Source organism: Genypterus blacodes, unplaced genomic scaffold (genome assembly GCF_046128005.1).
Source record: "Genypterus blacodes isolate CSIRO-AG114 ecotype Tasmania unplaced genomic scaffold, CSIRO-AGI_Gbla_v1 ptg000348l_1, whole genome shotgun sequence".
Taxonomy (NCBI): domain Eukaryota; kingdom Metazoa; phylum Chordata; class Actinopteri; order Ophidiiformes; family Ophidiidae; genus Genypterus; species Genypterus blacodes.
Window position 1 is genome coordinate 288,267 of NW_027467132.1, and position 26,525 is coordinate 314,791.

Here is a 26,525-nt window from a genome sequence, read left to right on the forward strand (position 1 = left end):
TCCTCAACACTGGCAAATTAATGCAGATCATGAACTTTTTCCACGAGTTTCACTAATGTTTTTATTTTTGCGATGACAATGGCTGTTCAGCAGAGTCTGTGTATTGTGCCCAGAGGTTCCTGCTGTGTATTACAATGCAGTGTATGGAAGACTGGGACAGATCTGTCTTTGTGCCATGTATTATCTGTTCCAGTTCTGTCCTATGAACTTTGTTGCTTAAGAAGGCAGCTCTGTCTGGCGAAAGCATAAGGAGCTGCACAGAGATCTCAACAATTGCCTCTTTGAGTCCCACTGGAGCATGTGAGCGAGTCAGCAGAGTCAGGGATTTCCTTCCAAATACCTTTCCCATCCTGATTTACCAAACAAGGTGCAAACTCATTGACTTCCCTAGGTATTGCTGCTACTTGGGACAATTGGTTAAATCTACATAAATAGTTCCTATAGCTTCAGGTGACGATGTGGAGATTGACTCATAACTAAAAAAATTTAAATTTCCATGATCCTCATCCATTTATTATACTTTTTTATTTTTATCAGAACACTTTAAAAACCATAAATCGTCTTCATTGGAAAGATAGCGTACAGTGTCCCCCCAAAACTAAAATAACTATTGTGATTTGTGTCTTTCAGAGTATGGAGGGAGCGCCTGTACCTTTAAGAGGCCGCTCCTATGGTTACGACATGTAAACAAAGATGGCGGACGCGCAGCAAACAGGTGAGAATTCCGCCTACACTTAGTTAAATTTACACGTTTAACAACTTAAATTCAATAAGCACACATTAACACATTGGGCCAAACAGCGAACATGCCAGTTTTTTTTTATACCTACATTAAGTTACATTTACACGTTTAATAACTCCAATTCAATAAACTTATATATAAACATTTACACATGGCTACGCGGTCCGGACCCCGGTGACCTCACAGTATGACATATTACTATTAAAGTAGAGATAATGACCTCATACGACAAGGATATTTATGTGTGCATTTTGTTTTTAATCTGCTTCCTTTCTAAAAACGTTTGGTTTCTGTGTTAGAAATGCAGGAAGAATGCGAGGCGAGACGGACAATTCGATTCGACTTGTCCACGAACAGTCACAGACCTTCTTCAGCAAAATCACAGGTTAATAACAAAACAAACAACAGCAGACTTTTATTCCCCCAAAAAACATAATAAATCACTTTTAAAAGATCAAACTGACTCATACGAGGCTCCATTATCAATGACTAATGTAATGACGAATAGACAGACATTCTACCGTGTTATTGTTTGTTATGGCCCTTTGAAAATCGATCCTACACTGAATAAATGAAGGTTTGGTCACCACAGTTGGAAACTTTAAATCTTTGTCATTATTGGATTAATGTTTCCATTTGGAGTGGGAGCGTTGTTGGAAAATGGGGGAAAGAAATCCTCTTTCACTCCACAGTCAAATTCCAAGTGAAATTCCTGAAGCTGGTGAATAAGATGCAGGCTCTTCCTCTTCTTGCTCGTCTTCTTTCAATTTTAGGAAATTTCTCACATGTTATCCAGCCTTTTCAAGGATATCTACACAAGAGACAGCATCGGAAAAGACACTTTGTCCAATCTCAGCAAAACAAATAAAGGACGAAGCAGCTACCACGCTAAATATGTCAAAGAGCTTCAAGAGGTATTTCAAAATTACTTCCCCTTTAACACCAATGAGAAAATACTGTGATATATAAACAATACTGTGCTGCTTCTCTAGCTTCAGTTTCAGTGTGTGAATGTTCTTATAGTTTGTTGTTTGTGTGTATAGATTCACTCAGAGTACAGCCAGCGTACTAAAGAGACAGACATGCTGGAGTCTCATAATATGCGAGCCAGAGCTCAGGCTGAGGCTTGTGAGAGAATGCTGGCGGAGATGGAAGGTGAACACCACCAGGACCTCCATTCAGGTGACCAGGTTACAACTTCTTATACTTAATACCGTAATTCTGTGTTGACACGCTGTAATGAACTATACTGAGATAGGCTGAGCAGGACAGCTTTGTTGTATTCTTCTTTAATCATTGTCCTCTGTCTGTCTGTCCAGTCAGATCAGACAATATGTGGTGTGTGGACAAGGATTTTCTCAAAAGGAACAACCTGATTTGCCTGCAGGACTGTTTGCCCACAAAACATCCACTCATGAAAGCCCCAGCAGAAGGTATAATGTTTACATAGTGACATAAAGTGATTAATCATGCATTGTTTTGGTCTTTATGCTTTGACTCGCTGCTCCTCTCTTGTCAGTGAAGCCAAACGTTAACAGACCAACCATCGCCTCCAACATGCGTGTGTCAGGACAGGAGTGGGATATTGTCATCCCAGACATCCAAAGCAAGAAGCAAACACACTGTGGGGTGAGCATGTGGAGGGCAAAATACAAAAACTGCAATACTCGTATGACTCTACTAATACAGCCGTGTCAAAACAGTAATATTGCTGTCAGTCATAGCAATGGCGTTTTGTATGATCATAAAAGCATAAATAAATAATAAAATGATACCAATATATCAAAGCTGAGCTATTCTTGGAGCCCAGAGGTTAGGCTGGTTAATCTAATGAACCATAAATCTGACATTGTGTGTTTCAGAAGCCGAAGAAGGCCAAAACCAGACCAAAGTGGATGGATGAGCCGAGAGCGGAGGATCGATCTGAGGGCATGGCCAAACTTCAGATGCTGAGAGAGCCGCACAACTTCCTGCGTAATCCACGATTTATTCCCCCAGATGCACCTCAGGGGGTCAAATCCCTCATTCGGCCTCAGACCAAAGCTGGGAAGCCTGCGTCCAGGAAGAGAAGGACCAAGGGGCAACGGTACTCTTTGCTGTCCGTGTGACGGTTGCTTCATCCCGTGTTGTCATTATAATGCAGGATAATGATGTTGGTCATATATGAATAGAGAGTATAGAGTCAATCAAACACAATAGATTTGTAAACATGACCTCAGCACAAACAGCCGCTCACCTACTGTGCAAGGGACAGATGTGTAACCTGATCTGGCCGGTGTTGATGTCATTTCTATTTCATGAATCCAGCCAGGTTATGATAGCTTTGCTCATAATAATGCTTGCCTGTCAGGACTTATTGTGCAGTGGAGTAGAAATGATTTGTGCCACGCCTTGTGTAAGACTCAGACATAACAAACAGCGTGGCCTGGATTACGCCGCTCTAATGCAGTGTGACGCAGTGCTGATGCAGAGTGTGAAGTTGTAAACACAGATTATTTTAAGACTCAACAAGACACACCCTGTAGTGACACCTAATGTCTTTAAAAGGTCGGACTGACACATCTTGGCGGTAAATACAGACAACATCGGTTCCAGCTAACTGCGGGATGACAAACTATACATTTCCTGTTTTGGCAGTAAGATAGCCAGATCTCATTTCCAAGGTGGTTATGTCTGCATGTCCATAGGTGGGACTTGGGTCAAGGAACATTATGTGGCAGGTTCAGACAGGGATGCATATTTATTTAAGTCAACAGGTGCATTTGAGCCCAAATCCAGATTAACCTGAAGCCAAATATTGATATGGATCCAGATATTGCAGCAGCAGCATAAAACGGTTCAGGTGTCAGGGCCGTGACAGTTTAATGTATCCTCTGAATGTCCACTATTTTGCAATGGCATCCAAGAATAATGAGCTATTTCTTGTGACTGTTGCCCCCTTGACAGCCCCACTGATGTTGGTCCTGTCCCTATCTTCCTCCCTAATCCCTCAGTGGTGTTCTTCACTACTTACAGCGTGGGACATGTGTATGAGGTATGATACAGAAAGTTAATATGTCACCAGATTGTTTTGTGATTTTGTTTACTCAGAATAATCTCTAGAGAATTATGTGTTTAATTCAAAGCTCCCAAAAAAGCATCATGTCCCTCTTAAAACAAACTCTTATCAACTTTCCATTTGCTTCCAGACTACACTGGAACTTAAGAATGTGACTTCCTCCTGCCAACACGTCCGAGTCATCCCTCCTACCACTTCCTATTTTTCTATTGGCCTGGGTGAGCGTCTTTTTATTACTGAAACAATGTGTCAGCAGAGTGTTTTGGATTTGGAGAACAAAGTCCTTGGTTGGTGCTGGCAGAATTGTGTGAATACTGGCACCACCTGCTGGAACGAATGCTATACAAGCTGGAGACACAAATGAACAGGGAGTCGGTGTAAGAAGTCATTTAGATGGGATTTGATTTAACAGGGAGATTTCCCGGTGAAGGCGGCAGCGTCGCTCCGGGGATGGGTTGCAAGTACACCGTGCGCTTTGCTCCAGACTCCCTGGCAGACTATGCAGACTTCCTAGTGGTGGAGACGCTGGCTGAGCAACCTCTGGTGGTGCCCATCGAGGCCCGGAGACCCCCGCCGATACTCTCCTGTGAGTCTCAATGTCTATTACAACACCTTTTACTTCTCTCCTCTTATGTTGTATGGACAACTGTGTAATGCTTGATTGATCCCCCCCATGACTGATCAGTACCCAGACTTCTGGACTGTGGCTACTGTCTGGTGGGAGGAGTAAAGTTTGTTGAGATCCTGTGTCGAAATGTGGGCCTCAGCGTTGGAACCTTCTGCATCATCCCTAAGAACCAGTGGCCGGCTTCAAACCTCAGGGTAAAAACTGAGTCAACGCATTGCTTTGATTTCTCACCAGGAGAAGTTTGAGCATAACATTTAGTTTTTCTGATTTAGAAGAACAAGATTAATTGCAAACCTCTGTTTTTCTGTTTGTATAGTCTGCGTTGACGACTTGCTTTACAGAGCAGCCACCCTTTGCAGTGAGTCCCTCTTTCTTTGTGCTGCAGCCTGGAGAGACCACCGTCATGGAGGTGAGGAATGCACATCGTCATTGGTCAGAACTTTATCTTACACTTTACCACATGTTTGGACTTTTCAAATGCACACCATGAGTTCATTGCCAGTAAATAACAGAGACATTAGGTTTCATGTGTATCAAACATTTGTCATTTAACCGGCTGGTTGTGTTTTTGCAGGTGGTTTTCTTTCCCATCGCTGCTGACAGGAGCTGGCAGGTTTTCACTATTGTGTCTGACAACTGCCAGGTCAAAGACATCACCGTTAAAGGTGAACCATTACAGTTTCCAATAGCACTAGCTTTGCTCCATTGTACTGCAGGGACTCATATGTGTCTTTGGATGTTAACCCCTCTCTGTTAAAGGGGTCAAACACACAATAATTACGTCGGATGTGTGTGTGTGTCTTGTGTGTGTCCCAGGTGAGGGCCAGAGGATTGCTCTGGACTTTGTGTCCGTGTCTGGGGAGATGGAGCCTCCTGCTGTTGGGGAGGTGCATGACCTCACTGCAGAGCACTTTATCCGTTTCAGCCCATGTAACCCTTCCTCTACGCAACAGAAGACGATTGTCATTAGAAACAACGTGTAAGCTTCCATTATAAACAACTTTACAGAAATGACAGAAAACATCATTCTGCATTTCTGTTGCTGAAGAGGTTCAGTTCTTCAGGGACCACTGAGTATCACCTCACACTCTTTCTCTGCTTCTCTTTCTGGGGCTGAAGTCACTTGGAGCTGCCTTTCCACTGGCAGATCATGCATCCCAACCTGCTGCCTCTGCTTCCAGGTGAAGACCCTCTGCCCTCACATATCCAGTTCCACCTGGCCACAGATGAGGGCTTCTCTATCAGCCCCCTGTCAGGCACCCTGGCCCCCTGCCAGGACCAGGAATTCCTCCTCACCTTTTCTCCTAAGGAGGTGACGAGGACTCACACACACTGCGAGGATTCTGCATTCTCAGATATCTTACATGCCATGCCTGACTGACATTATGTTGTCTTAGTTAAAGGATTACCACAGCGTGTGTCACTTAGTCCTGAACGACGTCCCTCAGCTGCCACCAGAGCAGAGTGACAACGGGTAAACTTCAAATGACTTGTCATATGGACATTAGTGGATGTGTTCTTCACCATTACATCACAATCTGCACCTGCATCATTTTTCTGATGTTTGGGTTATGGTCTCTCTCTGTCTCTGTCTCTGTCTCTGTCTCTCTCTCTCTCTCTCTCTCTCTTTCTCTCTCTCTCTCTCTCTCTCTCTCGCTCTCTCTGTCTCTGTCTCTCTCTCTCTCTCTCTCTCTCTCTCTCTCTCGCTCTCTCTTTCTCTCTCTCTCTCTCTCTCTCTCTCTCTCTCTCTCTCTCTCTCTCTCTCTCTTTAGTGCCCCCCAGCCTCTGCGCTCAGCCTCCAAACTGACTGACATCATCACCATGGAAATAGAGGTTAAGGGGTCAACAGAGCCCTACCAGGTCCTGCTTGAACCCTATGCCATCATAATCCCCGGCGAGGTTCTGATGTGCACAACCATCCACAGACAGTTCAAGGTTCTTTCAGTCGCTCACTGAGTTTAGCGCCAAAACATACAGACAGGAATAATGATTGATGATTAATGAGGCTCTGTGTGTTTTTGTGTATGGAAGATGTGGAACCACAGCAAATCCTGTATCTGCTTTCAATGGGAGAGGTTGGACAGCAGACATCACATCATAGAGGTGGAGCCCTCTACGGGTAAAGTAGGTGTGTCCTAGTTCCTCTCTCCTCATTAAATGTATCTGAACCTGAGTTGATACAAAGATTTCTGGATATTCGATTGTTTACTTGTGTTTTGTGTGTGTGTTTGCAGAGGAGAATGAATGTTTGGACTTCGACTTGGTGGTGACAGGAGGCAAACCAGAGCGGGTGGCGACTACTCTCACATGCCGCATAGAAAACCACCACAAGCCCATCAGTCTGGCTGTGGAAGTCTCCTTCAGGGTAAGGAGGAGGAAGGAACCACGTGACGCTCTTTGTTTATAGCTGTTCAATCTCATCATACACTATATTTGGGCCGGTGGGGTTTTAGGGTCCTGTAGTGATCCTCAGCAAGCCCAACGTGGACTTTGGGCTCCTGAGACCCGGGGATCAGACCCAGACGTCGCTGCTCCTAACCAACACCACCCACCTGGAGGCCTGCTGGATGCTGGAGGAGAGGCTCAACAGCCAGCAGGACCCCCAACTCACACAGGTCCATCCATCTTCATTTCAAGCCTTTCATTCTCATCATTTGCCTCAGCCGACGCACTGCCGCTCTGTCATGCTCAGGATGGGGGAGTACAGCTGTCACATGAACCTGTCTTGCCTCTTAGATCTTTGCGGAGCCATGCAGAGGCGTGCTGCCCCCCATGGCCACCTGCAATGTGGATCTGCACTTCAGGCCACATACCTCTCAGCACCTGGAAACGGTGCTGGAGCTGACAGTGGAGGATGGAAGAGGATGGTGAGGATCCTAATGTCTCTGAAAACCTTCCTCACCTAACAAACCTCCCATAAAGGTGTCGCAGTCCAAACTGTTGTTGATGTTTTCCTATAATGGAAATGGGGTCAGATTAATGTAGCTACACAGTATTCTCTAAAAAATCTAAAGAATCTCTGCCAGCTGTTGGGTCAGTGAACGCATCTTAACACCCCCCCCCCCCCCGTGTGTGTTCAGTCACCTGTCTGTGCAGGCGCATGTTCAGACTCCTCAGGTGTGTCTGCTCAGCTGTCAGCTGCTCCTCTCTGATCTCTTCCTCGGAGTTCCTGCCCAATCTTCCGTCACCCTGTTCAACCAGACCCTGCTGTCCACCCACTTCAGCTGGACGGTACTTCTTCAGCTGTCTAGTGCCGCTCCTCTGATTCAAACCTTTACCTGGGCCTGTTGAAGCCCTATGACACATTGTATGTTGACCTGATTTAACATGTTTACCTCCCCAGGCTGAGCTTCTGGGTAAACAGGCTGAGCTGTGTTCTGCCAGTTTTGAGCCCTCATCTGGAACTGTGGGTCCTAATGCCAGCATGGAGGTCACGGTTACCTTCACCTCTCACACAGATGTAAGGAACAGCTCAGCACAGTGCAAAGCCATTCAAATGCCTGAAGCTGTATGACTTTTAAACACACAGGCAGGCAGATCTGACATGATTCCTGTTCTAACTGTCCTCCTGTCTGCCCTCCTGTCTGTCCTCCTGTCTGTCCAGATGGAGCTGACTGAGGTTGCAGCTGTCTGTGAGGTGCAGGGAATGGAGACTCCCCTCGTTCTTGGCATTGTGACTCGCGGGGCCAGCAAACTCTACGTGTCCTACTCCCTTCTCAGCGTCTGGTAGTAAACTTCCTGCATCACCTGTCGTGTTTAGTTCATCACCCTCACACCTCCACTCACACCTCTGCTCTCCTTCTCCTCTCCAGCTCTGCCTCAGGGGATAAAAGCTCCTCGTCGTCGCTGGTACTCGACTTTGGAGACGTGGTCGTGATGAAGACAGCGGTCACCAAGCAGTTAGAGATCACCAATCAAACTGCAATCACCGCCCCATTCACCATCGGGGCAGGGTACTTCACTGGCCTCGTTCCAGATCCAGATGACCAATCACAGACAAGGTACGAGGTGGAAACCATGCAGCAGGACTGTCTTTACTGTACAGCAGATGTGACATGAGCTGCTGCACCTTCATTCCAGATCCACCTATGTGAGGAAGCCACTTCACCCTGCACAAGCTGAGAAATTAGAGGAAAAAGCACGTCAGGGTGAGTTTGATGGAGAATGAGTCAGTACCGACCGCAGACGCTCCTAATTCTAAGATTCTCTGCGTTTCTTCCGTTGGCAGAGTTTGCGAGCAGCCTGCTGGCTCATGGAAAAGGAGCCGCGTTCTTTGTCCTGCCAGAAACGGGAACGCTGGGACCGTTTGAGACACAGACTGTGGACATCACCGCCTACGCAGACATGTGGGGGAAATACAGAGATCGGCTCATATGCAAAGTATGTTCTAAAGAATCTAACATCTCATTTTGCAGTAATCATTAGTTTGGACTTGTGAGGGAGAAATGACCGAGTGATGCTTTCTTTCCTCCTCTAAGGTGGGGGACCTTGAGCCCAGACTCATCCCCATACAGATGACGGTGACAGGCTGTCCACTCTACTTCCAGATGTCAGGTCCACATCCACATGACCAGACCCAAGGACCCACCGTGCGGTCCGTATCATGGCCTTCATCTCTCTTCATCTTAACAAGTAGATTTGACACAATCAAATAACAGACTTTCCTTTGTACCTCATTAGGTTCAGCTCTCACGTATCCGGGGGCGACACGGTGTCTCGTTCTGTTCGCATCAACAATCCCAGTCCGTGCGGTGAGTTTGATTGCACGACAAAACACCACACACTCACCTGGTTGGAGGTCAAACATCCTGTCTGACTTTCTTACCTGCTGGCAGATATCCGTCTGGACTGGGAGACGTACAACGTGGAGCCGGACGATGACCAGCTGCTGGACGTCGTGGTGATATACGGAGATGCTTTCCCGCTGAAGGACGCTGACGGGAATGTGGTGCTGGACGGAGCGGCGAGGCTTTCAGATGGAGCGACCTGGGACAGCAGTCACACCCCCACCCCTGAGAGAACCAGCTTCTCCCGCCAAAGCCCCACAGTGAGTACAAATACATTTAACAGAACGTTCACGCAGGCACGATGTCATCCAAATGTCTTTTTTACTTTCAGGACACCGACGAGGAGCAATACAGGACAGAGGACGAGTGTGAGGAAGAGGGAACCTGCATTTATCCTCATCACGAAGCAAAGAAACTCATCACCGTCCACCCCAGACCTCATAGGGGCAACCTCTCAGATTACCCATACTGCATCACACCACAGCAAGTAGTAGGTCAACACACCATTTCCACATTCTCTACTACATAACACACAACTTAAACACTGCTTTGAGGTGTGTGAATATGTCTCCAGGTGATTCCAGCTCGGGGCAGCGGCAGCATCCATGTCTCCTTCACCCCCTTGACTCTCTCCGGGGCCACATATGAGGCCAGCTGTGTGGGCGTGGCCCTGGGCTTCATGAGTCTGGACGACGAGGTAACAAAACAAACACATATTTCACTGTCAAGTCCTGGTGTCTGACCTATTTACAATGTATATCATCTCTGTATGAATTCTGTTTTAGTGCTGGCGTGTGTGTGTGTGTTTGTGTTTCACAGATGGCCGTGTGTGTCCCTGGTAAAGTTGGAAGGGTACAGGGTTTGGATTTGGAGCCTATCAGAGTGGATCTCCAGGCAGCTGTGAAACCTGCAGTGTAAGCGATCGCATTCCTAATATTTACGTCCCCCAGAAAATGTTCAATTGGATTTATGCTTCCAAATAAAATCAGCTGAGGGAGGGAGAGGCCGCCTCTGAGGCGGGCTGATGAAGTTGCTTTCTTTCTTCATGGTTCCCTCCCGCTGCAGCCTGGTGGTGAAGATGGAGGACGACGAGGGAGTGCTGGAGTTCCACGCCTCGGCCGGTGATTTACTGAGGGGAGAGCCGGAGGAGGTCAGACTGAAAAGCACTAATCAACGCTGCTGTGACTTGTTATATTTCACAGCGTGCAGTATTTCCGCCCAGTCGCGCTCATTTGTTGTTCTTTCTCAGCTGGATCTGCAAGATTTTGACGTGGCGCACTCCTTTCATCTGAAGAACACCACTGAGGTGCCCTTACACTTCAGGCTGGGCTCTCGCCCTCCATTCTCTGTGCTCCAGCCTCAGCCGCAGCCCCGAGCTCACACTGGCGCCTCCAGCAATCCCCCCACCAGTGAGGCTCAGCTCCTGGTGCTCCAGCCTCATCGCAGCATGCAGGTCTGACCAGGAAGCAGAGGAAACGCTTGCACACAGTCAGTGCTCACGTTTCCTCTTCACAGTAACCATTACTCCTCTTCCCGGTCTATCCCAGGTCAAGGTGGCCTTCCACTGCTCCATGTCCCTCCTGTACTACGTGGACCTGTCAGACGATGAGGTCCCACCTGGTATCAGCTTGGTCCAGACTAACAGTGGGCGGAGGAAGCTGCGGTTTCAACAGAACCTCGTGATTCACTACAGCAACAACACACAGCAGGTCAGAGACTGCAGTGACTCTCAGTGGCTGAAATAACAACTTACAGCACTGACCTCAGCTTGTGTTTCATTGGTTGCCTCCAGACAGTTCCTCTCTGTGCACATCTGGAAATTGCTAATGTCCATCTGTCCACTGAGTTCCTGGACTTTGGGACCTGCTACGTGGGCGACGAGAAGGTCCTAGAAGTAAACCTCTGTGGCCAGGGGGCACACACACACTGGACCGCAGCTATTGGTAACCACTGAGCCATCAACAATGTAGTCTGGAGTTTCTTGTTGCAGATTGACATCATAGCATCGCCCTGTGTTGTATATTAACGTAGATTTTGGCAGGGAAGCGGTGCAAACTTTGAGCCCTGTGACGTCACACTCTTATTGGTCTGAGCTGACTTTATGTGTTTCACTGTGTGTGTGTGTGTGTGTGTGTGTGTGTGTGTGTGTGTGTGTGTGTGTGTGTGTGTGTGTGTGTGTGTGTGTGTGTGTGTGTGTGTGTGTGTGTGTGTGTGTGTGTGTGTGTGTGTGTGTGTGTGTGTGTGTATAGAGGCCGACGTGAGAGACTCCCTCGTGTTCAGAGTGACACCTAGAAGTGGTCTCCTCAGGTCCACGGAGCCTCACGTGTTCAAGTTCAGACAGCTTCTACACGTCGGCTTCACTGCCAGGTAACAATGCAGGGACACACACACACACACACTACTAACGTATCTAGAACACACACAACACACTCAGATGTTTCCGCCCGGTGTGTTTCAGTGAGGACAGGGAGTTCATGGCCCTGCTCATAATCCAGCCGCTCCTGGTGAAGACGCCTCTCACTCTGCTGCTCCGGGGGCGAGGATCCTTTGATGAAGCGTACGACTCAAACTACCTCAAGTCATCGCCTCACTATTATTAATTATTACATCAATCTACTGAGCCGTTGTATTTTTCATCAAACAGAAACAGATATGGACATGGAGAGGTGTAAATGTAAATAAATAAATAGATGAATGTGTCAGGTTAAGGTTGCTTTATTGTGCAAAACAGTGAATTATGAGCTCATTAGTGGTTCTCTTATTTTGAAAATCCTTATCAAAGTTCTACTTCACAGCCAGTTTAGGAAAGATTAGAGCTATTAGAGCATCTGTAGCTGTCAGATGATGACAGGTCTCATCTCGCCTTGGTCCCCTGATCCTGTGACATGAAACATCATCAACCGATCAATCAAACTCCACATTTCTCCACATTCACACAGATTAGACATCAAAGCTGGGTGAGGCGCCACACGGAGGCCAAGGCACTTAATCACCTGCTGTTTGAAATGTAGAACCCCTAATCGTTCTTGCCACTCAAGGAACAGCAGCATTAGCTCAGAGGCACATCGAGAGAAAGATTAAACGCAGGAATTTAACACTGTTTCTCTGCAAATCGTTATCAACCGTTAAATCACTTCAGTTGCTTTAAAGTGCTTTGGAATCGATCTCTGTAATCACAAACAGCCGCTCTCTGTTCCTCCTCTCCTACGGCCCCGGGTATTCAAAGACGGCAGCGGCTCCCATTCCGGTTCCGATGCACATGGAGACGACACCGTAACCCCTGGAGACCACAGGTCACACGTGTGTTAGATCGTTCACTTTGCTCCAGGGTTTTATAAACAAACCGCTTTTGTATTTCACTACCAAATGAGTGCGACGGCGTTCAACAGTTCACACAAACCTCCTGCCTCTGCGTTTGAGCTCGTTGAGCAGAGTGACGACCTGCCGCGCCCCCGTGCAGCCCAGCGGGTGTCCCAGAGCGATGGCTCCTCCGTTAGGGTTCACCTTCTCCATCGGGATTCCCAGCTTCTCCACACAGTAAACAGCCTGGAGGAACAACAAAGGATTAAACAGGAAATAGGTCACAATTTATAGGTAGTTTGATCGGTTGAAGTCTCACCTGACTGGCAAAGGCCTCATTGATTTCAAAGACGTCGATATCAGCAACAGTTAAACCTGAGGAGGAAAGGTTTATGTTCTCAGAAGACCCAGAGAAGGAAGAACACAAGTTTTAGACAACGTTTTCTTCCGCACAAACACATCTTACCGGCTTGCTCAAGTGCTGCAGGGATGGCGAAGGCTGGACCGATCCCCATCACGTCTGGAGGAACCCCCACTACTGCACTGCCACGGAGGACCCCCAAGACCGGCAGACCAAGAGACTCCACGGTAGACCTGCGACCGACTAGCACCGCCGCCGCTCCATCACTCACCTGGCTGGAATTCCCTACAACACAATGGGTGTGTGTGTGTGTGTGTGTAAGCTGCTGAGACTCAATTATCTTTCATATCCCGAGGGCATGGCTGCAGGAGACTCACCTGCTGTGGTTGTGCCGTCGGGCTTGAACGCCGGACGGAGGCGACTCAGGCCTGCCAGAGTCGTGCCGGGTCTGATCCCATCGTCCTTGGTGACCGTCACCACGCGCTCTTTACCGTCATCGTCCACCAGCTTGGTGGTGACCGGAACAATCTCCTGAGCGAACAGCCCGGAGCTCTGAGCGCTGCTCGCCCTGCAGGGAGGCAAATATGGCAGACGGCGTAAACAAAAACACTTTGAAGCAGATACACACCACTGGATTCAATATTCAGGCTAATTAATGTGCTAATAAGATGTAAACAAACTAAATTCACATCTAACACACATGGACAAACATTTAACCAGAATGTTGATGCACCCAAAAACAGCTTGATTACTTTAGTTGAGAGCTGAGAGCGAAGGCGTCTTGCTTCTCTCTGGACACCCCGTATCTCTCTGCCACATTCTCTGAGGTGATGCTGCAAAGAGGAACACACACACACACACAAACACACACACACACACGCACACACACACACACACACACACACACACACACACACACACACACACACACACACACACACAGACAGTTATTGCTGCCCCGCTGTGTTCATCTATGACACAGTTCAGTGGCTCAGATATGTAGCAGCCTCGCAAATCCACAGAGAGATGCAAATGTCCAATTGATATTCGTGGCGGTGGAGCCGTGTTGTGCGAAGCGAGCGCGTGTCCGACCACAACCAAGCACGAATCTGTGGAGAGCAAATCCGGAGCCAAGGTCGCACGTGCATTTGTTATGGTGTTTGGTGGAGGAACACGCTGAGAAGAGGAGGAGGAGGAGGAGGAGGAGGAGGTTTGTGCCCCTGATCAATAATCATCACCTGTATGAAGGTTTGGCAGGCGGTGCAGAATACAGTGCAGACGTGTGGCGACTCCTGATTCATTTCATTCCATCCAGATTGTATTTAGCAAATTTGCATGGAGGAAAGAGTCTCACCCCATTGGAATGATGCAGTCTCTGGCCTTCTCGTTGTCCATCAGCCTGGAGCTCAAGTCTCCCGGGTTGCCCACTGAACGTAACGACATGCTCTCCACGCTGTCTCACACACACACACACACACACACACAGACACACACACAGGGACACGGTCACTGGGATCTTACTTGTTTTGCAGTTATTACACATTTACTGCTGTACTCACCCACAGGCGAGGCCCAGATCAATGGAGCCGCTTCTAATGGCTCCTGCAGACACAGAAAACAGGTTGAATACTTTTCCATCTACTTTGAATCACTTGTCATCACTTAACCATGCAGCTTTTCTTCTACCTGCTATGTTAAACAGCGCCTGTAGCCCAGAGGAGCACTGCCTGTTGACCGTATAGACGGGCACAGATTCAGGAAAGCCGCTGAAATGGAGACAGAGCGGTCAGAAACGCTGTGTTTGAGGTGAAGTCTTTGAGCGTCGGACATATTTAGAGCTCTAACCTGAGAAAGTGAGACACCCTGGCCATGAGAGCTCCTGCACCGGGCTGCAGTACGTTACCTACAAGACACAGCAGAGGGGATTGAACTATTCATACATTATACACAACATGGGACCTATTAGGAAATGCATTACTAGCCTTTTTAATGTTATTTATTTACACTCATTAGTACAATAAGCACTATAAAGTTACAACACCCTTTAGTCAAACTGTTGCTTGTTTCCAAACTGGTTTATCATCTGACTTAACTACTTATGTGTCTTTATTCCCTGTTGCGTAATTTCCCATCTTTCTTTTCATTCATTGGTTGCCATTAGTAACGAACTCCTGTGAGCTGAGGTAAGTGTGTGATGTGATGGCGTGATGGGGTGACAGATGAAGGCCTCCTCTCACCCACACACACGTCTCCCAGCTTGTCGGGTGACAGTCCCGCGTCTGTCAGCACCGCAGCCATCACGGCGCTCAGCAGCTCATCAGGCGCGGTGTCCTGCCAGCAGAGGAGCACCGATCACATCAACCTGTCACTCCAGTAGAGGCGTCACATGCTTTTATTCGATCGGGCAAACATTGAACCCTCTGTACCTTAAACGAGCCTCTCTTAGCTTTGCCGATGGCTGTCCTCCGCCCGTGAACGATCACGACGTCATCTGGGTTCTTCGCGTCTGCAGCCGCTGCGCACTCATTTATGAACAAATCGCGTTTGGGTACAAATGTACTCGAAGGCGACAAATGGCCAAAGATTACTTTTACTCTCTGCATTTTGGTTTACGCAACAATGTTTGTAACTTGCAGAGACGTTAAGGTTCCTTGTTGTGACTGTAAGGACGGCAAGTGTAGTGGGACAAATCTGTTTAAGCGATTGGTAAATGTTTGATTTTCACTCTCCTGTTCTTGAAGGCCCTCTAGTGGTGGAAATGAGATCGTCCACAATGTATTTACACAATAAGAGATTTGATCGAAACAATTGAGATTTATTTGTCTAAACTTTACCAACAACCCTTAAGAATTGTGTCGGATGTTGTCTAGTAATTAATACAGGTGAGATAAAGTCACAAGTAAGCGTAACGTTTTTTGTTTTATGTTTTCTGACGTCACAAAATCACATTCAGGCAGTTATCATGGACACCAGGCCCAAAACACCGAACCATTCTGTTTTTCAAATATCTAAAGGTATAATACGTGAGTCTATCACCACGTGGAGAGACTAAATCATATTTATAGAGCCTTAACTGCCTCTGCCACTGAGTCGAGGATCTTCTAAACAGACTCTGAACTTCACAATGGATACAGTTGGAGCCGCTGCTGTAGTTACACCACGTCTCCACATAGGGGCGGTATATCCCGCCCTTGCAACGCAGCGGCGGAGCGTCAGCTCTTCCTGAAACTGACGTTGGTGCTTGTTTGGGGCTCCAGGGAAAAGTCGCAGCTCCTCACCGACCGTGGAGCTCAGTCAGAGGCGTGCAAAGCGCAGCGGTAAACAGCCGAGAGAGAGAGAACAAACTTTACTGCCAAACACTTCGATCACTGCAGGAAATACGACCTCTGGATTATGCACCTGAGATGACAGAATAGATCGCGTATTTGGTCATTTTGTGCTCTTCATTCCTGAGCGCAGTTTCCGGATATTAGCGCACTGTTTTTGGGGGAAGCTTTGCCTCTCTGGGATTTTTTTTCTCCTTCTCCGCTCTTCCTCTCGTTTATCTCCAAGCTAAGAAATCCATGAGCAGAAATTGCGCAGCCATAACGAGTTCCTGAAGAATGAAGACACTTAGATAACAAGGTAAGACTCCCGTAAACGCCTCATCCACTTGTTTTATTGCAGTTATTGAGCTCACAGCCGTTCATCTTTGTTTTTGTTTATTCACAGCAAAAGATAAATAGCAGCAGAATATACGTATGTTGTGCAAATAATGTTAATTTATGTGTTTTAGATTCAAAATGTCCAGATGATACATTCAGGTGCAGCATGTTTACCGTTAAATTGTTACTTGGCTATTCTTATATGTTTTTGATTTGATGTTTAATTCTCTACAATCTCAGTTTCAGTGCAGTTTCAAGTATCAAAAGTTGTTAAACTGCAACCCAACAGTAAACACACTTTCATAGCAGCTCGTGTTTTGTTGTTTGAGGATCTGCTTTGTTGATGGCTCCATGTTTTGTGTATTGTCACTGGATGCAAATCAGGTCTTACTGGGCCTCTTGGTGGTTTTGCATGGACCGAGTGATGGAGTGTGCTTCAGTTTTCGTCAGTTAAATTTAAATTACGTACCCAGAGATGTGACCGATTGCTGGAAATTCATGGTCATCCCTTCTCTTGACTCATACTTGCTCCGTGAGAGAAACTCTCCCATTCTTCTCTGCTCTAACTCCTCCAGACCTCTAATTCAGAGCCTGTGGTCCATCAAAACCACTGTTTTCACAGGGAGAAGGAGTCCCCAGCTCCACTCCAGATGACTCCATTACGGGTTTAATTCTTTCCCCACTGGAAGCAGTCTTTTGTTAGTATTACTGATAAGCACAGAGGCCTTTTTTTTAGTGAAAAAGAGACTGGGATGGTGATAAACTTTACTCAAAGCTTATTCCTGCGACGGCACACCTCTGAGACGATCCCACCAAATTAGATTTTAATGAGGCCATCATGTTCATCAAATCAAATCAGCGTGAACTGCACTCGCAGGAGCCTGGCAGCGCACTGACAGATGAGTTTATCAGCACATTGGTGCATCCTGGGGTCTTAAAGTGAGAGTCAAGCTGTCAGGTGGAAGCCGCCCACAGATACGGCCGGCGTGCCTCAAAGTAAAACAACCCACCGCACTGATAACGCCGCCGAATCCCACAGCAAACACCAACCAGAGACGGAAGCAGAGGTTTCTAATTCTGTTTTGATTAGTTTGAAGAGAAAAAAAAGGGGGTCTGGAATCTTGACTTTCTAGTTGGGAATACTGGACATGGCCGGGATCCCAGGTATCTGTGGTTGAGGGAAAGTCGTGTTTGAAAGTCTGTCATGTTGCTGCGGCGTGAGGATGTTTCCTGGCACCGCACGTTATTAGCCCACACACACGACAAAGTGATGTTCATCTAATAACTCTCTTAAACACCCCGCTGTCAACTCTCTGCACTGTTTCACGTTGCCTTTCCGTGCAAGTTATTAGCCGAGTGTGTGATTTAGAGGGAACACGGCCTCCTCTTCTCCGTGCCGTCCGCTCCGCGAGGAAGGAGAAACCGAGAGAGGAGGGGGGTGGGGGGTAATCTTAAGGAGATGGTATCTATGGTAACAGCATTAGTCTCATGCTTGGTTTTTTTTTGTGTGCCGGATTTGCAGAAAGCAGACCGTTCAGTTTTTTGCCAGACGCCTACTTAGCAGAGGGCTGTGGGTCAAAGGTCACGGTGACTCATGTAGTAACACTGACTATCTTCTCTCACAGGCCTGTTTGAGAAGTTGCCTGGTTACTGTAGAAAACACATCAGTGTTGTCATTCAGTGTGAGAAAATGTGAAACCTTCCTGAAGAGATTTACACACAAGCGGAGACGTTACAGAGGTCGGAACGCACGCGGAACCCTTGACCCTGGACACGTTTTGTTCAGGCGTGTACATTCCTGGCAAGTTCCTTCATCGATAAACGGGTTTCCTTAACGATTTATGAAGCGATTAATCGTTAACAGCCCGCATAGTACAGTAGAGAGGAAGAGGAGGGGAAGTTAAAGACATGTTGAGTTTATGTGCGGAGTGTAATCGGCGCCTTTGCTGTGACGCCAAGTTGACCCCAGAGTGTCGTGATCCCTCTTCCTTCCTCTCGTCGTCCCACGAACGTCTGGTCAACGCGAGCCGAGCCCATCTGTGGCAGCTTCCCCGAAACATGCTTTAGAAAAACACACACACGGCCTATCACACACACACACACACACACACCAATTATGTTCAAGGAATCCTCCGTAGATAGACTCTGGCGTAGCGGCTCCGAGCCAGACGCCGGTATAAGAAATTGCTAAAGCGCTGGAAGTTGACAGGAACACGCTGTGCTCTGTTAGCGGGTAATGCTCCAAGACGTTTGGTGCAAATTGGAATCTTCCCAGAGCGAGTGTGCGTCTGGCCCGACTCCATAACAAAGCCAGAAAGTCGGGGAGGTGACCCAGAACCGGCAGAACTTCAGAGGTGACCTGCGGAGATACAGGAACCTCCTAGAAGGTTTGTCGTCTCCGTAGCGATGCTTCTCTTGTAGCGGGAACTAAGAAGGTACTGGGTTTTGAATCTGACTGAATCCTTTGTGTGTGGAGTGTGTGTGTGTGTGTGTGTGTGTGTGTGTGTGTGTGTGTGTGTGTGTGCAGTCAGGTTAAGTAGAAGCTGTGTGAATCCGCCTCGGTGACCTTTCGAATCCCAATCTCTCCCCCAAGGACCGCCGGCTATAGAGAACGGACGGAGGAATGAAATTGTCATCTTTTGTCAAAATTGTCTCTCAGAATAAAATCTGTGTTTTATAGCCCAACAAAATGGCTCTGAAGGCATTTCTAGGTTGCCTGTGTTTATCTGTCTGCGCCCTTGTGTGTGTGTGTGTGTGTGTGAGGCGAGATCCAGCCCCTCCTTTTCCACCAAGAAATAGGAAGCGGTCCTGATTGAGCTTTGTCTGCGCGGCTCGTCTGACCCCCGAGCACAATGCCATCGGCCGGCGGCGGCGGCGGCGGCGGCGGCAGGGCCAGAGGTTGAGATGGAGGGCAGGCAGAGCAGACAGAAGGAAGAGGCCAAGGAAAGTAGAGTTAGAGCTCAAGAATCCTGTTTTTCGGGGGGGTTATAAATAAAGAACCAAGGCTGTTGTGTGTACCAGAGACGCCCGTCACTGAGACACACACTTCACGGATAAACGGCTGGGTGGCAAAGCGAATACAAAACTCTCTCTCTCTCTCTCTCTCTCTCTCCCTGCTTCTCCTTCCCCAACCACACAGCTGTTTGACATTCTGCCTCGCGAAAAGAACGTGTTTGCATCCACGGGGCCGCCTCTGCATGGCTGCGTTTGGGTGGAGAAACACAATGAATGAATGTGCTTGTAATAGCATGTCGCCGCATAATGGAAAAGACAGCTTACTCTACAGATGGTGCTTAGATTCCTATCGGAGGGAAATATGCTCGCGTTGAGCCAGGGGGTTGATTTATCGCGGACAGCGGGGGGAATCGCTCCTTCTTTGCCTATTTTTAGTGAGCCTGGTTGCTGGTTGGAGGTAATGGCAGGCAGATCTACTTATCTGTGAGCTATAGAACCGTCGCTTCCACTCAAGAAGATCCTCTTACGCTGGAGTCGTCCCCCGGTTGTTGGGAGTAGATTGAGTTAACGTCGCTTATCTCTCTCTCTCTCTCTCTCCCCGCTCCGGCTCCGGCTCCCCCAACGGCTCTCAAACTGAAGCACCGGGAGCCTATAGAAGGTGCAAACATGTCCTAGCCTAACCTTCATTTCCTTTATTTGTGAATAAAGGCTAGATTGAGTGCGGCGTGCAGAGGAAGAACCCTCTTGTGGTGTTTAGTCAGAAGGTGCAGCTTGTGGTCGGGCGGCTTCTCTGTCATGCCTCCTGTGAGACGAAGCACAGGGGGGGAAGAGAGGCAAGGTTATGACAGATGAACGCTCAAAAGGCCCCGCGTGGGTTTGACGTCCTTCTGCCCACGACCATCTTCAAGTGATAGCGCCCCCCTGTGTAGCCCCGCCCCTCCCCCCGTCTCTCCACCCTCCCACCCACAGCAGACTGGCAGCGGAGGACATATTGTCTCACTTCCCAGAATCAGACTAAGTCTAACACTTCTGACTCATGCGGGGTGGCCTCAGCGGGGGCTTGGCGAGCGTTCAGCGGACAGGACGCCCGCCGCCGCCGCCGCCGATGACCTTTCTAATGGAGTAAGTCACCTAAATAGCCGCGGCACGCGAGATCACGCTCCGCTTCCTGTCCACGTTGCCGTTCAAGCAGCCGCCCGGGGTATTGTGACCAAGCTCGGCGTCTCCCTGCGATGACATCATCTGCCCTGTGATACATTACAGCACAGGAACGAAGAGCTGTGACCTTTGGATGGCGTGATCTTCGATTAATGATGATTATGTCAGCTATCAATCTGTGTTTATACTCTGAGGATGTGTCCAATCAGGGAGCAGGAGGAGTGTGTTAGTGTGAGCGGCTCTTACAGCCACACACACACACACACACATGCTTAATGAGCTGTTCTAATTCAAATCAATCATTCAGTATTTCTGCATTAAAACTCCATTAAAAGCTGAAAACGTTGATACTGATCTCATTCAGACAAACGAGTCTCATGTTTGTAAACACAGGCATCGGATTGAAATTGACGCAAATTGAAGTTTGTGTGTGTAAATGAGCTATAAGATTGAATTTGATGTCAGATTCCAGCTTCACTTGATGAACAGCACTTCAGTAAACATGTAGTAATGTAGTGTAGCCCTACATTCTGCTGCCTCAGTACTTATGAGCCTGAGCAGGAGCCGAACACCACATCACAGCTAACTGGACTTCAAACGGCTGAATGTGTTCACTTATCTACTTTAACTCCAGCGAGGGTTTATTAGATCCACGCTCTGTCTCCGCCTCTCAAAGTGCTGCAGCTCCTTACCCCCACTTTTATTTCTGGAACCCCGGCTGCCTAAAATAACCCCACCCACTTTGCGTCCCTATTGGTCGGAAGGAACCCTCGCACCCTTGTGGTCGGTGACGCAGCACCGTTGCTGTGATCCTTGGCGAGTCTTTCTGTCAATACGGCGCTTTGACTCACCCCGATCAAGCGCACAGCTGTCCTGTCGTCTCCACCTTACTGCTCTCTCTCTGTCTCTTTTGGCGTTGGGCGGACGGTGTTGGAGAATGGAAACTTCGCCGGGCTTCCAACAAGTAACGTTGCAGAACTTTAGAATCCTGACCCCCTGGAATAATGACTTCTTCAGGGCTCCGCTAGAGTGATGTCAAGCATGAGGTCATCTACTGTAACTCTGAGCCGAGAGGCAGCTGGGGAGCGTCCCTCCTCTTCTCCAGTCTGGCCCGGGAAGAGGGGGAATTACCCTGCGAGGCCTTCAGCCAGCATCGCACTGTTTACTTCACGGGAGAGTGATGTAAGAAGGGCCGAGAGAAGTTTGTGTATACAGTGTGCGTGCGTGTAACTGTGCGTGTAACTGTACGTGCTCGCTGCCCGCCCGCACAGTCCCGGCTCTGATAACTAATCTCGGTAAAAACTTGAAGGCACTGTGAGATCAGAGAGCACAAAGGCTGAGTGCTCCTTCAGTTAGTGTGTGTCTGTCAGCGGGGGGCATTTAACAGGTGGGTGAGCGAGTCCGTAAGTGTTTGTATCCTGCAGCCATCGGGTCAGGAGAGGTTGTCCACCCAGTTTGGCTACAGCAGACCGGATCATTGAGGAGTAACAGCACTTCTAATATGGATAAGCCACGCCCACTCAGCTTTGACTGATGGAGGCCAATCCGTCCCCACAGCGCCACCATCGGGCTGACTTGAACCAAACTTGAATGGATTCTTCTCTGGATGGAAGTTAGAAATTTGAGACATCCTGCTAACAAACAAACAACCAACCAAACAGAACCACATCATGGTCTCTTCCAGTAATGAAATGGCCGACTCTCGCTCTGTTTGCCTCATGACATCCCCTGTGACCCATGTTGTGAAATCCCATCCTCCTCTGCTCTGTTTTAACTCTCCTCCTCTGCCTTCAAAGGAGGAGCCTGCTGGTCCAAGTGGTGATGTCCATGTTTGACAGTAAAGTGCGTCACAGAGCTTGAAGTGCTTCAGGCTTCTCGTCCTCTTATACGTCCCACCTGCAGGGAAACAGTCCCACAAGAACGCAGGGCCTTTCTCTCCCTCGGAGGACGTGGCAGCATGGACGGCGGTGATTAGCATTTGATCTTCAACAGGCAGAGCTCTCCCTTTGCCCACCTGTCAAGAAATGTGTGCTGAGATCTGGGCTGGCGATCAGTGGGCATCAGCAGCCCGGCCTCACGCTGGGCTGGGGGGCTAAACAGATGGACCATCTGCCCACATAGCTGGCATAAGACAGGGGCTTGTGTGTGTGTGTGTGTGTGTGTGTGAGACATGGTGTTAGAGGACCACCTGTCCTTTATGTGTGGTCAGCAGCCTGATTCAGATTCTTCCTGTGCCACATATTAATTCTCACCAGGGCCGGCCCCAAACATTTCAGGGCCCTTAAGCAGATTTTGACATTGGCCCCCCCTGAAAGGACGACATCATTGTTACAGGCTATCTGGTAACATTGGATTAGACATTAGATTGGACAGACACACATACAAAAAGTGTTCCTACTGAGAGATGGAGTTTGTTTACATTGTTTACATCACAACAATAACACACAGATCTTGCGATTCATTCCAAACTGTTTCAGTACAGACCTGTGTTTGGAATTCTGAGGCTTATTCACCCTGACTAGCATGGGGTGTGTGTGTGTGTGTGTAACATTCACATTATGTATCTGGCACATTGAGTTTCTTCTTCTTCTCCTCCTGCACTCATTCTGTGACTTATTGAGGACGTTCTTATAAAGCGCTCACCAGCTGAACGCCGCGGCCCTGGACCGCATTGTAATTTGAATTTTAACTTTCCGTTCCTTTCCGATCTTGTGACTGGAGCTGTTAACAGTCGCGCGCTGTGTGTTCCCGTGTTTCCAAACTGTCGGCGCTCGCCGTCTCGGCCCCGCCGGCTGTAAATTGCTCTCTCGGCCTTCTTCTTTATTGCCTTTTATGAAAAGTTTTCTGGCTGAGACTAAGAGCTGAGAGCTAAGAGCTGAGAGCTAAGAGCTGAGAGCTAAGACCTAAGAGCGAGTCTCTTGTTGTCTCTGTAGACAGGCTGGAGTGTTTGTCTGTGCTGAGTGTTTGGGGGTAGAATACACACTGATGCAAGCTTTAAGAACACATCCACAGCAGAGACGGAAACCAAAAGCAAATGACACAAACTCTCTGGGAAGCATTCATCTCTCTGCAAAGACCTCAGTGCATCGCTCCAGAGTGCAACCACCCTCAACAGAATTCTGATTAAACCTTTATTATTGGCTTAACATTGGATGTTTGCCTTGTTGTTGACCTCCATTACTTCCCCCCGTACAGTTAGAAGAAGAGGAAGCCATTATTGTCTCTATACAACTCACCTCCCATCACCTCAGAGTTGTGATTACACCTTTTGAGCGGAGTTTAAAGAGGGAGCTTATTATTATTGAAGCCGATCCAGCGTGTAGTCGGAGCCACAAACATGTTTTCATGCTCTCATTGTTCCTCGCACCCTTTATTCATAGGGATCAGGAGTAGTTGTACAATATGCAAAACATAGCCTTCTTGTTTTCAGAGCGGCTGCTATTCGTAGCCTGGAACAGACTGGTGTCCCTGAATGATTTCCTCTGGTTTCTCTCGCACTTCCTGTTTATTGCTACCTCACTTTTGCAGATAGGCTGATTTGTGTGTTTGGTCTCCCGCCGTGTTTCTTGTTATTTTTCGAATTCCAAATGCAGTGAAGCTCCTCTGTGGCCTTATGTGACTCGGCGGCGGTCGTACGGCCTTGGTAACCCTGCGGCGTATTTAAAATGCTACCTCATGCTGCAGCTATTCCTCTAGTTCCTGTTTCCCTTTTTGCTTCGCCTTTATTCGGAGAACAAAACAATTGTTTGCCTGAGTAATCTATGACAGGATGTAACCAGCATCTTTATGAAAAGTCAACATCGGTCAATAGCCTGGGCTGCAGATTGTTTGGCTGAGATGCATTTGGAGTGTGTGTGTGTGTGTGTGTGTGTGTGTGTGTGTGTGTGTGTGTGTGTTTGTGTGTGTGTGTGTGTGTGTGTGTGTGAGGGGGGGGGGGGGGGGGGGTTAAATAATGTGAAATAGCTGCATTTTGTCTTCCAGTATTTACTCTCTGTCGTCAGTAGAACAAAAAAAACGCTGTCATTTCTGCTTTTGTGTGCCAGAAGTGGAAAGCTGTCTTCCGGATTGCTTCAGTTTTGGATGCTGCAAGCTTGTCTGTGCATAAGAAAACGCTCACAGTTTGGCTCTGGCTCTTTACCTGAGGCAGGCGAACGCCCACGCTGCCTCACAGCTGCGGCGTGGATGCAGAGGACGTGGAGTTGCATGTCTCTCACTGAATCATAACAGGGGGAGGACAAGGGGGTTAGCTCGAGTTTACCACCTGCACATGTTGCTGCGGTTCTCTGTTTTGCGTGTGTTTGTTTGCGTGTGTAAATTACGGGCCCCTGCCACTTTGTCCAGGACTGTGATACGTCAGGATACGTCAGGCTCGAGAGACGATCATAGTTAAATAAATAGCCGAAGCGGTGGCACTGTTGCAGGGGGGAAATCTGTGTTGAAACTACCACCTGCGTCCTGTTTTGTCACTGTTTTTGAGCAATCGCACAAATATTATGCACACCACACTGGAGGAAAATGGCTCAGGACTTGTTGGATGTTGTAACGTGATTGTTTTTTTTGCTTCTGCTCTCAGGGTGAAGGCTTTCATAGGAGAGAGAAGTTGAGCTCTGCGCTCGAGTTCAACAGGGCCACTTCCTGATGATGACAGTAAACATGGGTAAGTAGCATGAAGAGGCAGATTTCCGTGCAAGCGTTCAGTTTAGATGCAAGCTTGCTGGTAAACACACACTCCCACACACACACACACACACACACACACACACACACACCTACACACACACACCTCTCACACTTCCTCCGGCAGGAACAGCGTGCCGGCACGGCGCAGGAGTTGCTGAGAAAAATAACACTGCAAGCGGGGAAAAGTGTGAGCGAGCTGCTAACAACTGCAGATGGGCCTTTTGCTGCACACTTGTTTTGGTGTGTCTGTCTTTGTTTTGGCCTCATTTGTGTCAGATTCACATTCAAAAACTCGATTATTTACATTCACAAAGCACTCACTCCCCCCCAAACACACACACAGTTCTGCCACACGGTTCAGGTCCTGATACCTCCCAAACAATAGCCTCACCACATTACACTGACACATACACAGGAAGAATAATATTGGATCGATATCTTTGGTCCATTACAACAACACGGTCGGTGCCGTCTGTCTGAGCCGTGTCCTCTTGTCTCCCCAGATGAACCCGGTTTCCAAAATGGACCCGGCCAGCACAGGAACTCACAAGGTAAACCATGAGTGTGTCACATTAACCCTTTAGCGTCAGTGTGTCAGGCGAAACCTGACCATAGCCGCGTTTCCTTCCTATTCTAATGCCGATAACAACAGACTGAATGTTTGCAGACATTCTCCCAATGGGCGACTTTCATCACAGACCTTTTGCAAACATTGATTGTGCAACTGCAATCGCACACCCATACACCCTGGATTACATCACAGCCTTTATTGTTAGTGAAAGATTAATGTCCGAGGTTTAAACATTACACCCATTTGCTGCTAAATTAGCGCTGCCACAGTTTCGGTCGAGGAACAAGGTGTGTAGGGACGAGAGCTCGGAGTGTGTGCTTGTGTTTGCGTGCGTGCGTGCGTGCGTGTGTGTGCGTGCCGTGCGTCAGAGCCGTGGCAGCGAGCTTGGCCTGTGCGCCGCTGCTCGTGCTGTTGCAGTGTGAGAACACGTTTGGCTCCAGCTGCTAATCCAGCCGGATGCCTTTGCCATGATGCGTCTCTCGGCACCAGGAAATCCCCTCAATGTCTTCATTCAGGCCGGCCGCCTCTCACACAGTCGCTGCCTCTCCCCCGGCCCTCATACACACACACACGCACACAGACAAAGCACTCACACTTCACAGCTCTGGCCTCTTAAAGCCAGAGATAGCCTTTAAACGCTC

The 26,525-nt window shown here is 48.2% G+C and overlaps 3 protein-coding genes across 4 annotated transcripts in view; 2 read left to right on the plus strand and 1 right to left on the minus strand.

Moving 5' to 3' along the window:
- Positions 1–693: 693 nt before the first annotated feature.
- On the plus strand, positions 694–11,830 carry dlec1 (DLEC1 cilia and flagella associated protein). Its single transcript, XM_076138023.1, has 39 exons — positions 694–715; positions 1,042–1,127; positions 1,516–1,656; positions 1,786–1,897; positions 2,062–2,175; positions 2,262–2,371; positions 2,605–2,828; positions 3,689–3,776; positions 3,931–4,018; positions 4,213–4,386; positions 4,486–4,622; positions 4,745–4,837; positions 5,003–5,093; positions 5,245–5,407; positions 5,548–5,740; positions 5,826–5,902; positions 6,201–6,363; positions 6,460–6,556; positions 6,663–6,793; positions 6,882–7,043; positions 7,165–7,295; positions 7,509–7,659; positions 7,772–7,888; positions 8,033–8,154; positions 8,241–8,429; positions 8,509–8,576; positions 8,657–8,808; positions 8,907–9,022; positions 9,109–9,179; positions 9,264–9,475; positions 9,547–9,705; positions 9,790–9,912; positions 10,035–10,129; positions 10,281–10,365; positions 10,465–10,668; positions 10,763–10,924; positions 11,008–11,158; positions 11,465–11,582; positions 11,674–11,830. Exons 1-39 carry the CDS (start codon positions 694–696, stop codon positions 11,813–11,815), a joined length of 5,034 nt encoding a protein of 1,677 aa, XP_075994138.1. The 3' UTR covers positions 11,816–11,830.
- Positions 11,831–11,915: 85 nt separating this feature from the next.
- acaa1 (acetyl-CoA acyltransferase 1) lies at positions 11,916–15,569 on the minus strand. The gene is made up of 12 exons (XM_076138142.1): positions 15,303–15,569; positions 15,114–15,207; positions 14,722–14,779; positions 14,563–14,642; positions 14,436–14,478; positions 14,231–14,329; positions 13,629–13,709; positions 13,254–13,444; positions 12,982–13,161; positions 12,835–12,890; positions 12,616–12,761; positions 11,916–12,495 (listed from the first exon to the last, which is right to left on the minus strand). Exons 1-12 carry the CDS (start codon positions 15,477–15,479, stop codon positions 12,420–12,422), a joined length of 1,281 nt encoding a protein of 426 aa, XP_075994257.1. The 5' UTR covers positions 15,480–15,569; the 3' UTR covers positions 11,916–12,419.
- Positions 15,570–16,099: 530 nt separating this feature from the next.
- The window catches only part of map3k22 (mitogen-activated protein kinase kinase kinase 22), a 32,019-nt gene continuing 21,593 nt past the window's right edge, over positions 16,100–26,525 (plus strand). Inside the window, exons 1-3 of one of the 2 annotated variants that reach the window (XM_076138051.1) lie at positions 16,100–16,500; positions 25,207–25,290; positions 25,817–25,864. In XM_076138051.1, coding sequence (XP_075994166.1) covers positions 25,272–25,290; positions 25,817–25,864 — 67 coding nt within the window. In that variant the 5' untranslated portion in view covers positions 16,100–16,500; positions 25,207–25,271. Of the gene's footprint in view, positions 16,501–24,183; positions 24,277–25,206; positions 25,291–25,816; positions 25,865–26,525 lie in introns of those variants that run through there. The other variant, XM_076138052.1, reaches the window with a different exon arrangement.